General features: G+C 35.2%; 1 protein-coding gene across 7 annotated transcripts in view; it reads left to right on the top strand.

Annotated features, from left to right (window-relative positions):
• Window positions 1–15,817, top strand: part of DGKB (diacylglycerol kinase beta) — an 869,212-nt gene that overhangs the window by 191,004 nt on the left and 662,391 nt on the right. For 4 of the 7 annotated variants that reach the window (XM_061413599.1, XM_061413603.1, XM_061413600.1 and 1 more), the window contains exons 3-4: window positions 1,618–1,694; window positions 5,246–5,266. In XM_061413599.1, the coding sequence (XP_061269583.1) occupies window positions 1,618–1,694; window positions 5,246–5,266 (98 nt within the window). The remainder of the gene's footprint in view (window positions 1–1,617; window positions 1,695–5,245; window positions 5,267–15,817) is intronic. The other 3 variants (XM_061413604.1, XM_061413602.1, XM_061413601.1) reach the window with 1 other exon arrangement.

Raw genomic sequence — 15,817 nt, 5'->3', positions numbered from 1 at the left:
ACATGTGCTACAACATACATTAACCTTGAAGACTTTATGCTAAATGAAAGAAGTCAAACACAAAGACAATGCCTTATATAATCCCTTTTGTATGAAATGTCTAGGATATGGGTTTCTTTTTTGATGTGAAGAAAATATTCTGGAAGTAGATGGTGGTGATGGCTACACAGTGTTGTGAATATGCTAATAAACCAGTGACTTGTATACTTTAAAATGGTTAAAGTGGGAGGTTTATGTTCTGTGAATTTTATCACGGTAAAAAAGTACAGTCACAAACACTTTAAACACAATTTGCAATATAAAGAAAATTATAAATTACAAATAAAAGTATAATTTGTAAAATATAGGCATCATGCACTTAATGGGCATCTAAGAGTGAATTTTGTAAGAGTTTTTCAAAAGCTCATTTGTAAATTAGTTGTTTTGGGAACTGGAAAATGTTTTATGGTGATTCAGATATAACTGAATTTTGAGGGTAGGCAGGAAGGATTATATTCAAGTGCTGGAAAATAGTATCCACTCCCTATCCCCTAATAGAAAACTAAAAATCTGCTTATTTCCCACATTTTAGTTTCAAGCTCATTTTATCATTGTTATTTAAACTTGATTGAATATTTAAAAGACAATGATACTTGTGTAATTTTCTTCTTTAAATATATTGTAATTCTTAGATTTCTTGGTCAAAATTGTATTTTGATATGATAACATTATGTTATCAGATTGACTACATACATTTTTATTACATTTATATATAATTTTTAAGCTCATAATTGTGATCTTTCATGACATGATTTCCTGTGTTAATTCAATTCTTTTTTTACCATCTTAATATGATGAAATTCCTTAAAAGTATAAAAATTTTGGAAAATCATGATTTAAAATACTTTTGGTAACATATCTAAACTTTTTTCTTAATTGACATAGGTAAATTGAGCCTTACAGATATTTAGAAAATTCTCTCCTGCAAAATACTAAGATGTATAGTTTGCCTCTGAACGGATACTATTTTTTTTATTTATCCAGCAGGGCTATTTTTAGTTAATGGAGTGGTATATGGAAGGTGCACTGTGTATGGTAAAGTTCAACAAAGAATAGCTATGTTTTCTGTTTTTTTAGAACTGTGTCATTCACTTAAATGTTATAAAGAAAAGAAAGGGGAAAAACATGCTACTGATTCATTATTTGCATACTAATTTGTATAGTAATAGATAGTGGCCCCATTCTTGGACAGGACATGTTTTCTTCTGTTTCTTTTCTATTTCTTTCTTTCTTTTTCTTTTTTGCCACACACACAACTTACTAGATCTTAGTTCCCTGACTGGGGATTGAACCTGGACCCAACAGTGAAGGTGCTGAGCGCAAACCTCTGGAGCACCAGAAAATTCCCATTTCTTTCTGTGTGTGTGTGTGTGTGTGTGTGTGTGTGTGTGTGTGTGTGTGTGTGATGGCCTTTTCCAATTATATATCCATTCAAAAATGATAAAGAATGTTTTGCATATTTATCTTAAAATTTAGTATCTGGTGGTATTTATTTATATTTTAAAAAGTCTTTGTTTCTGAACTGGGTTATGCCAGCGTACTAGCAGATATAAACAATGTGTTTTCTATTTCTTATAGATTCTACAAAGAAATTAAAAGATGTTCTTGAAGAATTCCATGGTAATGGTGTGCTTGCAAAGTATAATCCTGAAGGGGTAAAGCCTTTTTTTTCTTTATTTAAGTTTCATATAGATGTTTGGAGGAGGGATTTCTTAATGAAGAGTTCTTGGAAATATATATTCATATCCAAAATGAAATTCATAATGAGATGCTATTCTGGAAGACACATTAAATGGTGTACTGCTTATTTTCATCCAAAAATGTTTTGCTAATGAAAATAGCATTTCTATATTGTATACTTGGAAGTGTATAGCTTATCTATAATATATGCTAGGTTCTTTTCCTAAAAGTCAGGAAACACTTTTAGATAGAAAAAGAGAGAAAGTGTTTCTGACTCTCTCTAAGACGTTACTTAATGTTAACTAAGCATCGGGGCAGGAAGTGGTACCTTGACTGAAGAAATGATGGATATAAGTGATCTATTACTTTAAAGAGCAAGCTTTGATACAAAGAGAGGAATTTATTCTTCTTATCTTGTTTTTGTCTGGTACCAGTAAGCTTTTGAGTCCCTGAAATTCTTTCCCTATAAAAACGATGTACTGTCCAATTTCTTTGAAACCCCTTTCTTGAATGAATGCCTTTCCCTTCCTAATTATTTGTTAATAACCCTGTCTTTTATGTTAGCTGAGAAATGCTACATATTAAATGTTTGATCATCATTGCTCTAAGTTCTTTTGCACCTTTACCAAGTGATAGTTGGGTTTTATGGGAGTTAAACTGCCCAAATAGTTGGGTTGTATGGGAATTAAAACAAACTGCCCAGAACTCTTTTACCTGGATATATTATCTAGGTATTTAGACAGATTTGTTTGCTGATTAAAATGTGATTTGGTTTTTGTTATCATTGTTATTGTGGTTTTGAATGTTTACAAAATGACAGTTTTTGGCTATCCTTAATATTTTGCTTCTCTGGGATTTATAGAAGTAATGTTTTAGTCAAAACTCAGTCTTTAAATTCTGACCTCCTTTTAGTATTTTCAAAACTTACTATTTTTATTATAATAATTACTCTCGTTCCTGTTATATTTTTATTCTGTCTGCATTCCAGTACATTACTATACTTTTTAAAACTTTTTAATCTGAGATTCATTTTGTTTTTTTTTTTAAATAAAGTTAATGTTTAGTGCCTACAAATGATGCAGAAAATAGACAACTTAAAGCCACTTCCATTTGCCGACATCATGGGGGAAAAATCACATATTTGCCCTCATTCTGCTCAGATTTTATTTTCCTAGATGCTTTAGAAAGAGAGAAAAATCTTGGCAGGTAAATTTGTAGAACTGAAAATCTCGAAGACCAAGAAAGCAGGGTTGAAGAGGTAAAAATGACAGCTTTACTGAATTGTTATAAGACCTCTAAAATTCAGTAATTATTTACATACTCAAACATAGTTGAAAACCTGCATGTACCTATTTATGTACAGAGAGAAAACCAGTTTTTTTCTCCCTAAAGATAGTTGTCATCTAGAAATTCATTTGGAATGTGATCTTGTTTGCAAATAGACTTTTTGCTTCAGTTATTTCTTATTTAAAGGACTCTCAGGACTTAATCTGACTGATAACTGGATTCATTGAGGTAGTTACTAGATTCGTTATTAGATGCATATGATGTCAGCCTTCTCAATAATGTAATACCTCTCCATAAATGCACAGACTTGCTCTTGTAATGCATTATTAAAATAATGAACAGTCAAAAAACAAAAAGTTAGATCTTTTTAAGACTCAAAAGTATCTCTAATTTGAGTAAAACCTCTCTCAAATTTTAAAGTTGATAGGTATTTTCCCTTCAGAAGAAAATTTAAAGTTTTTATGAGTCTTAAAAAACACTAGTATGTATTTTATAAAAATCAATAGGCAATATTTAGAAATATTCAATGTTTAGAATTAAAACTTCAAGGTCTAAAGATTCTGTTTGGTACATACCTTCATCAAGTTTATAAAAGTTTACTCTAATAGTAGGAAATAATTCATACTGTCAGCTCACATGTGTGAAAATATCACTCTCTATTGACTGGTCAAGTTGAGCTCAGAGTAGATATAGTTGGGTACCTAATTAATGTTCAGCTATACAAGAAAAACTAGGAAAGTGATTAATCTAGTCATGCTTTATAGTAAATGACTAATACTTTGTTTTCTAAAATAGACATAGTCTGTATCATCCATGGAAAATGTATTTTCAAAGAGACTACAACCTAAATATCTCTCAAATCATTTTCTCCTTTACTAAGTAAAGCTCCTTAAAGGGTAGATGCATTATTTTTGTTATCACTTGCTTGAATTACTGAATTATAAAAGCTGTGTACACAGACTTAATCCAATGAAAATGTGGCCTGTTTTAGTCTGTGTGAACAGAGAATATTAAGTGTAATATATGGATGAATCATTTATTTTTAGTTCCTATGAGGAAATAAATGACAGAATCATAAAATATACATTTAAACAATGGCTTTAAAGATGTTTTAAGCATAAAAGCTTGAGGAAAGTCTTGAGATAACCAAATATGATGGTAAATAAAGAAACTCATTTTAGGAAAAGTAAAATGCCTTTCCCAAGATGTACCATCTAGGTTTGTGACAATAACTATAATTAAAACCTAGATGTGTGTAATCCCAGTTTAAGATATTTCCTGTTTACTTAATTAATGAGGCCATTAGAATAAGGGAAAACCAGGGGATATGAGAAGGATGAGGGGAAGGAAAACGCATTTCATATGCATTGAATGGCATTACTTATGTATGAGCATGGCATGTTCCATTGCACCCAATTATTACTAAATCATACCCAGCAAGGTAAGAGATGCCTGCTAGTTTCACCTAATTGTATGTGAACAATGTAAAGCCTGTCATTATAGGTAGATCGTAATGGCCATCCATTCTTGGTGAGAAGGTTCATAGTAAACCAGTCAGAACATCGCAGATATAATAGATTCATGAGAGTAGTAGAATTTTGTAATATGAACATCAGTTTGTTATTGAAAATATAAATATTTTCACCTGGATTTCAAATTCCGTATCAAACTGTTTTGTTGGCATCTAAAACAATGGGAAGAAATTAAGTAGTAGCATATATAGAGAGAAATTAAATATTTACCTTTAAAGAGATGGAGAGAAGCTAGGCATGTTATTCTAACAGGAAGAATCATTAGAAGTGGGGAATAAGTATAATCAAATATACCTTTATATATTCTATTTTCATATTCTTCTCTGGAAGGTTTCCATTATAGTGTATGTGTTATTCATTATATTTGCCTATGTCAATTAGAACTGTTTGCTTATTACATTCTAAGATTGATCTGTTCGATGAGTCTCAAGTTGTAGCTGGCATCAGAATCACCTGGGGTCTTCTTAAAATAGTCCCCTGACTCCCCACTTTAGTTTCTGGAATGGAGTTCAAAAATTTCTCTTTATCAGTTTCCCAGTTGATGCTGAAGCTATTTCGGAACCACATTTTGAGACCCATGCATCTAAAGTGTGTTTTCAAATCAGTCTGTAAACTTGGCTTTGTAGTTACATTATCAGCAATATGAGATGATGAGTATAAATTATCTTACATTAACACATGTATTCTTTCTTTCCTTGCATGCACAGAAACAAGACATTCTTAATCAAGTAAGACATTTTCTTTTGTATTATAATCTGTCTTTTCTTTCTTTATTCTGATGTGAGCTATGAATTTCTCATCCATATCACTGAGCTATACTTCTGTACCAGTGAGATGCATATATAAGATTAACTGTAATGCTTATAAAGATAAAAGTGACTGATATTTGTTCAAGTTTTTCAGACAGAGAAACTATACCTCAATAGAATCCAAAAGGGTCCAGAGTGCAGGCTTCAGTTTTGTATACTCTTGAGCTTAGTTTTTCTAATTTCACCAAAATGGCATCAGGATTTGGTAAAAAGATTTATTTAATAAAAGCCCTAAATTATTAATTTATGATGAGAGATTTAACAAAAGGATTTAAATGGAATTGATAAGAACTTTTGACTGGTCTACAATGCTATTAGCATATGTGAGGAAAATATGAGTGAAAAGCTCTTGATTTTCACCCTCCTGGGAAAAAGAGTAAACACTTCTGTGGTTTCAACAACTCTCTCCTAGTCATGTCCATTTTGTAAAGGAGGTTTCAGGTCCATAGTTCAGTTGGATGCACAGAATTACAATACATTGTTGAGTTCTCTGAATGGATGTTTATATCCCAGTAGGAGTGTGTGCATGCAATTTTACTATTAATAAAATGCACGAGCTGTCTAAAACCATATTGTGTCCCTTGGGCCATACTAGGTATGTATTAGCTGCTTATTTTTTAATTAAAATATATATTTTATTGAAGTATAGTTGACTTATAATGTGTCAGGTACACAATGCAGTTATACATATACACATATATTCCGTTTCAGATGATTTCCATTATAGATTATTACAAGATCTTGACTATAGTTCCCCATGCTATACATTTAACCTTTTTTGCTTGTTGTGTATCTATTGTTTTAAATTAGAAATCTAGCATTCTATTTATATTAAGTCAAACAAATGGGATCAAAATGTAATAAAAATGTTAGCTAGGAAAAAATTCAAGTTTTCTAAAACATATATATTATACATAATACACAAAAGAAAAGGCTTTTTTCTATGCTTGATAAAGGCTTAGAAAGAACATCAAAAAAAGAAGAGATAGAGACATTGGAAAACATAAACTAAATGAAATGGAAGCATTGAGTATGAAATAGAAAAAGTGAAACAAGCTGGATAAAAGGTCATCATGTAGTCCAGTTGCTTTTAAATATGGCTACTCCTTAGAAATGCTATCTAGAGTTTTGGAGAAAAATGTACGAGCTGCTTCTTATTCGCTAGTTTCCATGTTGTTTCAATGACAGGATGCACTGTAGTTTCGTCCCTGACATGTCCCAGTATGATTGATTACATTAGAATGAACTTGACTGACTTAGATGCTGATCCTATGTATTACACTCGCCTAGGTTGCAACACAGCTGAAATGGAAATTCATTGGTGGTGATAATTGTTACCAGCCCCTTTCAGACCTGACCTCTCAGGAAACCTACTAGCTCCCCCAAAGGCAGTTTCCATGAGGTCTGTGTTATTAGGCGGCAACTCCCATGGACAGAGGAGCCTGGTGGGCAACATTTCATGGGGTTGCAAAAGGGTCTGACATGATTTAGCGACTAAACAACAACCACTTGAGAATAAGCAGTTGTTTTCATGAAGCAGGTTCTAGCTTCTGAAGGGCATTTGTTGTGTACTTTGGTTCACAAACACACCGTCCCACACAACCCGCCTTCCCCCTCCAGGCTGTCTGAAACTGGTGGCAGATGAGCCTGTCTCTGTATGGCGTCAGCCTAGTGAGCTGCCTCCTTCCTATTCCTTGTTCAGCCTTTGCTCTGGATGCAGTTTAGCAGGGAAGCCATTTCAGTTGCAGACTATAAACAACGTGGAAAGCTGAGGGTAGCCCAAGGGAAAAAGTAGTATGAGCCATGCATACTTATTGTTCTCCGTATGTTTTTTGTCTATCGTGTCCTGTGAGTGTAAGATTGTCTTTTTATATTTCCTGTCCGTAGATGATTCTTGGCCCAAGGCTGAGTTAACTTTTTATAGCTCCCTGGGTATACCTTATCTTTGTACTCAGTACTCTGTACTGGGTTTATGCTAATGTGCATACCCTTTATATTCAGAGAAGTGAGTTGCCTCAATCCCTTAGGAAGAAACCTGGGAATTCAGAACCTAATGTATATTTTAAATGTCTTTAAAAAGGATATTGATGCTATTGTAATTAGTAGCAAAGATAAACAACCTTCTATTTTAAGCTATAATTGTCCTTCCAGAATAAAATTCAACCTTTGCCATTAAAGAAACCACCTTGAAAGTGTAATAGAGAAAATACAGTCTTAGGAATCCAACTGAACTGAGTTCAAATTCCACGTCTGCCACATACAAGCAGGTCTTAGACTAGTTACTTCATCTCTCTTGGCCTCAGTTTGTTCACCTATCAAATGAAGAGAGTATATACTCTGTTTAATTGTTGAAAGGGTAACATTCTAAAGTAGATGTAAAATATTTAACCCTTGTGTCTGACGGGTGTTCCACCGATGTTTCGAGGCAGTGGTTGTTGGTCACACTGTAGGGAGCAACAGGCTTTCAATGAAAGTTCTGGAGAACATATAAACGATAAAACCAAGAATATCTGAGATATCCCAACCAATCCTAGAACCTCAGTTTTCTCACAGCCTCAGTGTTTCTCATCCAAAAAGTCAGGAGGTGTAACATGGTGACTCTGATGTCTTTCTCCATCACTCAATTGATTTCCTTCTAAGGTATGAGTGGAGGACAAGTCATGTGATTTGCTTCCTCCACCAAGCCTCGTTGCGGTCTAGAATGCTGTCCTGGTGGTAGAATTAGGGTGTCTGTTGTCCCCCGCCCCCGACAACTGCATAAATGCCAGGACAATTAGTTAGCAAGGAATGGATGTAACCTGTTTACCCATATTCCTGCTTCACCTCTACCCTATTGCTATCAACACACTTTCAGTCATCTTCCTCCTCTTATCAAACTTATAGCCAGAACACAGTATCTCAGATATTCTTGGTTTTATCGTTTATATGTTCTCCAGAACTTTCATTGAAAGCCATTGAAACTTATAGCCAGAACACAGTTTTGAAAACATACCATGAAATGGAAGAATAAAATGCCTACTATCATCCTGTCATTAACCTCATTTTGATTATGCATTATTTATTGTTGAAATACTTTGTAACTTTGATTTCAACACGTGGCCCCAGTTTTTATGCCCTTGATACTCCAAGAATTGCTCTCACTTGGAATGGACCATGTCCAAAAATTTGAGAAAATATTTGCATAGCTCCTTGTGAGATTAATTAGTTATGTCATAATTAAACAAATCAATTTGAATAACTCCTTGCAGGTTTCTAGTAATTGCACTGAGGAGCAAATCTCATCATTTCCAAAAAAACACACTGTTTTATATCTGTGAAAATATTTAGAGTTTGAGAATGGACCATCTGCCACATCTTATCCTAAATTGCAAGCTTAATGATTTAACTGCTTAAGTGACTAGGTGATATCTGTCACAGTCAACATGTCACAAATGATCCATTTCTCCCTTAATGTTCTATAATAAATATACAGAAATTTGAAAATAGGTAAATATTTAGAATATATAAGATGTAATTATACTAATTGCTTCCAATTGCTTTTTCTACAGATGAGCTGCTAAAACAAGCTTAAATAATTTGAAAAATAGGCTGGTAACTCTCTTTAATTTGATGATAAGCGCTAACTTTGACATGTAGTAAACATTCTGTATAGGTTACTCTTTCATTTCTTTTTTTTCCCCTAACACCATACATAAGGATAAACTCAAAATGGATGAAAGACCTAAATGTAAGACCAGAGACTATAAAACTCTTAGAGGAAAATATAGGCAGAATACTCAATGACATAAATCACAGCAAGATCCTCTATGACCCACCTCCTAAGGTAATGGAAAGAAAACCAAAAATAGACAAGTGAGACCTAATTAAACTGAAAGGCTTTTGCATAGCAAAGGAAACTACAAACAGGTTGAAAAGACAGAATGAGAGAAATTAATAGTAAATGGAACAACTGAGAAAGGATTAATCTCCAAAATATACAAGCAGCTCATGCAACACAATACCAGAAAACAAACAACCCAATCAAAATGTGAGCAGAAGACCTAAGCAGACATTTCTCCAAAGAAGACTTGCAGATGGTCTTTCATTTTTTTTAATAACATTTATTAAATAATTCATATAAGAGTTAAAAATCAGAGAAAAAGTGATGTTGGGAACTTCAGGTGATCTTTTTTACTTGTTTAAGGAAAAATAGGGGCTTCCCTGGTAGCTGAGCTGGTAAAGAATCCACCTGCAATGTAGGAGACCCCCGTTTGATTCCTGGGTTGGAAAGATCCACTAGAGAGGGATAGGCTACCCATTCTAGTATTCTTGGGCTTCCCTGGTGGCTCAGACAGTAAAGAACCTACCTGCAATGTGGGAGACTGGGTTTTAACCCTGGGTTGGGAAGATCCCCTGGAGGAGGGCATGGCAACCCACTCCAGTATTCTTGCCTGGAGAATCCCTGTGGACAGAGGAGCCTGGTAGGCTACAGTCATGGGTTTGCAAAGAATCAGGCATGACTGAGTGACAAAGCACAAAGACAAATAGGGAAAATTCTTTAGATGCTTGCTACACCTATCTGAAGGTTATCTGAAGGTTTGTCTGTTGTGTTTGTTTGTATGCTTGCATCAATAGGAATAGATTTTTTCAGCAGGAATATATTTAAGGATATTAGTGGAAAATCTGGACATTTGTGTATAAGGACTTAGAGTGTCTAAGGATTTTAAGTTTTTTTTTTTTTTAATAGCTAAAGGAAATGATAAATGATATTCTTAAGATCAATAACCAGTAATGCTGAAGAAGCTGAAGTTGAATGGTTCTATGAAGACCTACAAGACCTTCTAGAACTAACACCCCAAAAAGATGTCCTTTTTGTCATAGGGGACTGGAATGCAAAAGTAGGAAGTCAAGAAACACCTGGAGCAACAGGCAAATTTGGCCTTGGAGTACACAATGAAGCAGGGCAAAGGCTAATAGAGTTTTGCCAAGAGAATGCATTGGTCATAGCAAACACCCTCTTTCAACAACACAAGAGAAGACTACACATGGACATCACCAGATGGCCAACACCGAAATCAGACTGATTATATTCTTTGTATCCAAACACGGAGAAGCTCTATGCAGTCAGCAAAAACAAGACTGGGAGGTGGCAAGAATACATAAAAGAACTGTACAAAAAAGATCTTCTTGACCCAGATATGATGGTGTGATCACTCACCTAGAGCCAGACATCCTGGAATGTGAAGTCAAGTGGGCCTTAGAAAGCATTACTACGAACAAAGCTAGTGGAGGTGAAGGAATTCCAGTTGAGCTATTTCAAATTCTAAAAGATGATGCTGTGAAAGTGCTGCACTCAATATGTCAAATTTGGAAAACTCAGCAGTGGCAACAGGACTGGAAAAGGTCAGTTTTCATTCCAATCCCAAAGAAAGGCAATGCCAAAGAATGCTCAAACTACCTCAGAATTGCACTCATCTCACCCACTAGTAAAATAATGCTCAAAATTCTCCAAGACAGGCTTCAGCAATATGTGAACTGTGAACTTCCAGATGTTCAATCTGGATTTAGAAAAGGCAGAGGAACCAGAGATCAAATTGCCAACATCTGTTCAATCATTGAAAAAGCAAGAGAGTTCCAGAAAAACATCTATTTCTGCTTTATTGACTATGCCAAAGCCTTTGTGTGGATCACAATAAACTGTGGAAAATTCTGGAAAAGATGCAAATACCAAACCACCTGACCTGCCTCTTGAGAAACCTGTATGCAGGTCAGGAAGCAACAGTTAGAACTGGACATAGAACAACAGACTGGTTCCAAATAGGAAAAAGGAGTACATCAAGGCTGTATATTGTCACCCTGCTTATTTAACTTATATTCAGAGTACATCATGAGAAATGCTGGGCTGGAAGAAGTACAAGCTGGAATCAAGATTGCCAGGGGAAATATCAATAACCTCAGATATGCAGATGACACTACCCTTATGGCAGAAAGCAAAGAAGAACTAAACAGCCTGCTGATGAAATTGAAAGAGAAGAGTGAAAACGTTGGCTTAAAACTCAACATTCAGAAAACGAAGATCATGGCATATGGTCCCATCACTTCATGGCAAATAGAAGGAGAAACAGTGGAAACAGTGGCTGACTTGAATTTTTTGGGTTCCAAAATCACTGGAGATAGTGATTGCGGCCATGTAATTAAAAGACGCTTACTCCTTGGAAGGAAAGTTATGACCAACCTAGATAGCATATTCAAAAGCAGAGACATTACTTTGCCAAAAAGGTCCATCTAATCAAGGCTATGGTTTTTCCAGTAGTCATGTATGGATTTGAGAGTTGGAGTATAAAGAAAGCTGTGCGCCAAAGAATTGATGCTTTTGAACTGTGGTGTTGGAGAAGACTCTTGAGAGTCCCTTGGACTGCAAGGAGATCCAACCAGTCCATCCTAAAGGAGATCAGTCCTGGGTGTTCATTGGAAGGACTGATGTTGAAGCTGAAACTCCAGTACTTTGGCCACCTGATGCAAAGAGTTCATTCATTTGAAAAGACCCTGATGCTCGAAAAGCTTGAGGGCAGGAGGAGAAAGGGACGACAGAGAACAAGATGGTTGGATGGCATCACTGACTCAATGGACATGAGTTTGAGTTTGAGTAAACTCCGGGAGTTGGTGATGGACAGGGAGGCCTGGTGTGCTGCGGTTCACGGGGTCACAAAGAGTCAGACGTGACTGAGCAACTGAACTGAACGGAAGATCAATAAGTTAAATTTTCTATTTATTAAATTATTTCTAAAGCCAATGGGAATAACAGGCTTGCATTCAAGAGAAGACCAGGTATACGTTATTGAAGAAATCCAATCAAATGATGAAAACTGGAATGGCAAGGAGGACTATAATAGAGCCTGAGGGCAGATTTAGAATATATTTCAGATATGTGGTCAAAAGGAATTGGTTACACTTAGAATATCAAAAAGAATTATAGTCAACTCAGAGTTTTCAAGATTGTGAAACTGAGATAATTATACCATCACTGTTTATTTTTATATTTGTTTCCCTTTTTTGTCTAATGTTTAGCTTATTGATAGACTAGTCAACAGAGTTGATGGTGACAAACCAGTTGTACTAGATACGGATATCGGAAAATCAAGATCTGCCTATAGAATTATACTTAACTATAATATAGAAGCTTTTGAAATCAGAAATATTCAGCTCCCAGGCAATAAATAGGAACCTTTGACTTTGGGCATTTTACTTGATTTTTCTGAGGCTCAGAAAATTCATTTACAGCTTTGCTGTCTATAAAATAGGAGTGATAGTCACATTTGCTCATGGAGTTATAGTGATTATTGAAGTATAGTGTATACAGGACATACTTAGTGCAGTTCCTAGAACACAATAACATTAGGTAAGTTTCCATATATACAACAAACACTTTAGGGAAATCCTAATTTTATTTTTCCATTTATGGATAATAGAGCATATTACTGACTATAAAGATTGAAAGGAGAGGTTGAAGGCTTTAAGAAGTAGTTCACACACACACAAAAAAAGTGAGGATAAACATATAAAAAGTGAGAAAAGCACTTTGAACAAAAATTATTGGGTTGCATCCCAAATAATGCATGTATATTATGTATCAGATACTGCTCCCAGGTGGCTCAGACAATAAAGAATTGGCCTGCAGTGCAGAAGACACGAGTTCAATCCCTGGGTTGGGAAGATCCCCTGGAGTAGGAAGTGGCAACACTTTCCAGTATTCTTGCCTGGAGAATCCCATGGACAGAGGACCTTGGTGGGCTGAGGTCTATAGGGCTGCACAGAGTCCAACACTACTGAGTGACTAACACTTTCACTTTTACCTTCACTGTATCTGGACATGTGGAAGAAATAGAAATGGTCAAGATGACCTTTGCTACCAAGAAGTATCAAGTAATTAAATGTAATTTACAAATTGCTGGCAAAATACTTCAACTAGGGAATCTTCCCTGTAGCTCAGATGGTAAAGAATCTGCCTGCAATGCAGGAGACCCAGGTTCGATCCCTGGGTCGGGAAGATCTTCTGGAGAAGGGAATGGCAATCCACTCCAGAAATCTTGTCTGGAGCATGCCATGAACAGAGGAGCTTGGCGGGTCACAGTCCATAGGGTCACAGAGTCGGACATGACTGACAGACTAATGCTAAACTACAAAGGAATTCTTAAGTCCTGAAAATAATCAATGAATTCCCTGACCCCCCTGTAGACTCTCAATCCCTCACTCTCACATGCTAGCTGAGCGTTTCCTGATCTGTCTTCTATACCTTGTCATCTTGATGTTTCTCCCAATAATAACCCAGACATATTTGGGCCTTGATGGATTAGAAAAAAGAGAATTTTTAGGATAATATGTATTTGAAATCATTTATACAAATTTTTTGTTATATTATTAATAGTTTTGTTGATTTAGTTTTAATTTGCTACAATATTACATATATATCCATATGCCATCATACTTTAAAATAATCTCATTTGAGATTTGTTAAAACAATATATTCCTGGTCAAAAACTTTTTGCATTTATTCTATTTCACAAATTCTTACCATCCTACCTGAATCAATTTTCTTTCTTGTTAGATGTCATACAAAGAGGTATTAAGTGAAATTGTGCTTATTTCTTTGTTTTTGCTATTCCAGTGTCCATACTTCAAATATATCACAATACCCTGCAACGTAAAAGAATTATGTTAAGCACTCTGTGGCGCAGAGCTGTGTTGGATCTTATAGTCTAGCAGGGAACAAGAGATACTTGTAATTCTGCCTGTATACATACCTGCATTAAGAGACTCATTTGGGAATTTTTAAAAATTAATTTATTTTTTTCATTGAAGGATAATTGCTTTACAAAAGTTTGTTATTTTATCTCAGACATCAACATGAATCAGCTATAGGTGTACATATATCTGTTCCCTCTTGAACCTCCTTCCCATCTCCCTCCATGAAGATGCAAGTATGCAATCCTTAAAAACTTTAGATGCATGGTTATTCGCAAAATCTTTATTCTGTTTTATTTTTCGAGGAGAAATACCTTTTAGAGCATTTGGCATGTGGTTCAGTAATAACTCACACCAGTTGTAGTGACAACACTGACGCATAGACAGGACAGCGTCCTACGAGATGAAGGTGGAGTCGATTTTTAAAAAATGCTACAAATGAACTTGTCCACAAAGCAGAAATAGAGTCACAGATGTAGAAAAGAAATTCATGGTTAAGGGGGTTAGAGGAGGAGGGATAAGTTGGAACGTTGGGATTGACATGTATTTATATATATATGCTATGTATAAAAGCAATAACTAATGAGAACCTACTGTATAGCACAGGGAACTCTGCTCAATACTCTGCAATGGTCTATATGGGAAAAGAATCTAAAAAGAGTGTTTATATGTATATGCATAACTGATTCACCTTGCTATACACCTGAAACTAACACAACTTTGTAAATCAACTATACTCCAGTAAAAATTTTATGAAACAGTAGATGTCAGCCGAAGTACAAACTTTAGTTGGATACAGACTCTTGATCACAAGATATACTGAAAATCACAGTAAAAGTAACCTGCTTAAAATTTTTCTAATCTATTATGTGCATTTCATAATTACTAAAATAATTTGGAGTATCATTGTTGGTTGTTCTTGCCATTTGCCATCTCTTACTGAAAACCCCATGTCTATTTCTCTCTGTGAGACTTAATAGATGTTAGTTTTAAGTAAAGACTGGTGCAATTAATAAATTATGCACTTCTGAGGTAGTTAAGATAATTCCATTTGCCAAAACTAAGTTTTAAATATCCAATGTGAAATTCACACTTTCACTCTTTCTCTTTAATGGAAGTTCCTCCATGGCAGTGTAGGAGACTGTCAAGGAGTGCTCTGAAATCTGAAGTAATGTACAGTCTATTGCAGAATCGATTTCAGTACTGCTGCTGCTGCTGCTAAGTCGCTTCAGTCGTGTCTGAATCTGTGTGACCCTATAGACGGCAGCCCACCAGGCTCCCCGTCCCTGGGATTCTCCAGGCAAGAACACTGGAGTGGGTTGCCATTTCCTTCTCCAATGCATGAAAGTGAAAAGTGAAAGGGAAGTCGCTCAGTTGTGTTTGACTCTTCATGACCCCATGGACTGCAGCCCACCAGGCTCCTCTGTCCATGGGATTTTCCAGGCAATGGAGTGGGGTGCCATTGCCTTCTGACAAGCATAAGCAATGAGACATTTAAAATGTAGATTTTCTTTTCTGAAAATATTTTAATATCAAAATTATGTATTTAGAATCTCAGAAAGTTAGCCATACTACATATTAATGTATATGTTTTGGTTCAGTAACCTTTACATCAGTGTTTGATTTAACATAATTAGTTAATGATATAAATGTTATAAATTTACATATAATAATACAAACTAGGAAAATTGACATGGAAATGGACAAAGAATTACTTTCACCATTTAATTTAAGTTACTGACTAACTTA

Source organism: Bos javanicus, chromosome 4 (genome assembly GCF_032452875.1).
Source record: "Bos javanicus breed banteng chromosome 4, ARS-OSU_banteng_1.0, whole genome shotgun sequence".
NCBI classification, from domain to species: domain Eukaryota; kingdom Metazoa; phylum Chordata; class Mammalia; order Artiodactyla; family Bovidae; genus Bos; species Bos javanicus.
Note: the sequence above shows the minus strand (reverse complement) of the source record. Positions and strands in the feature narration are given on the sequence as shown.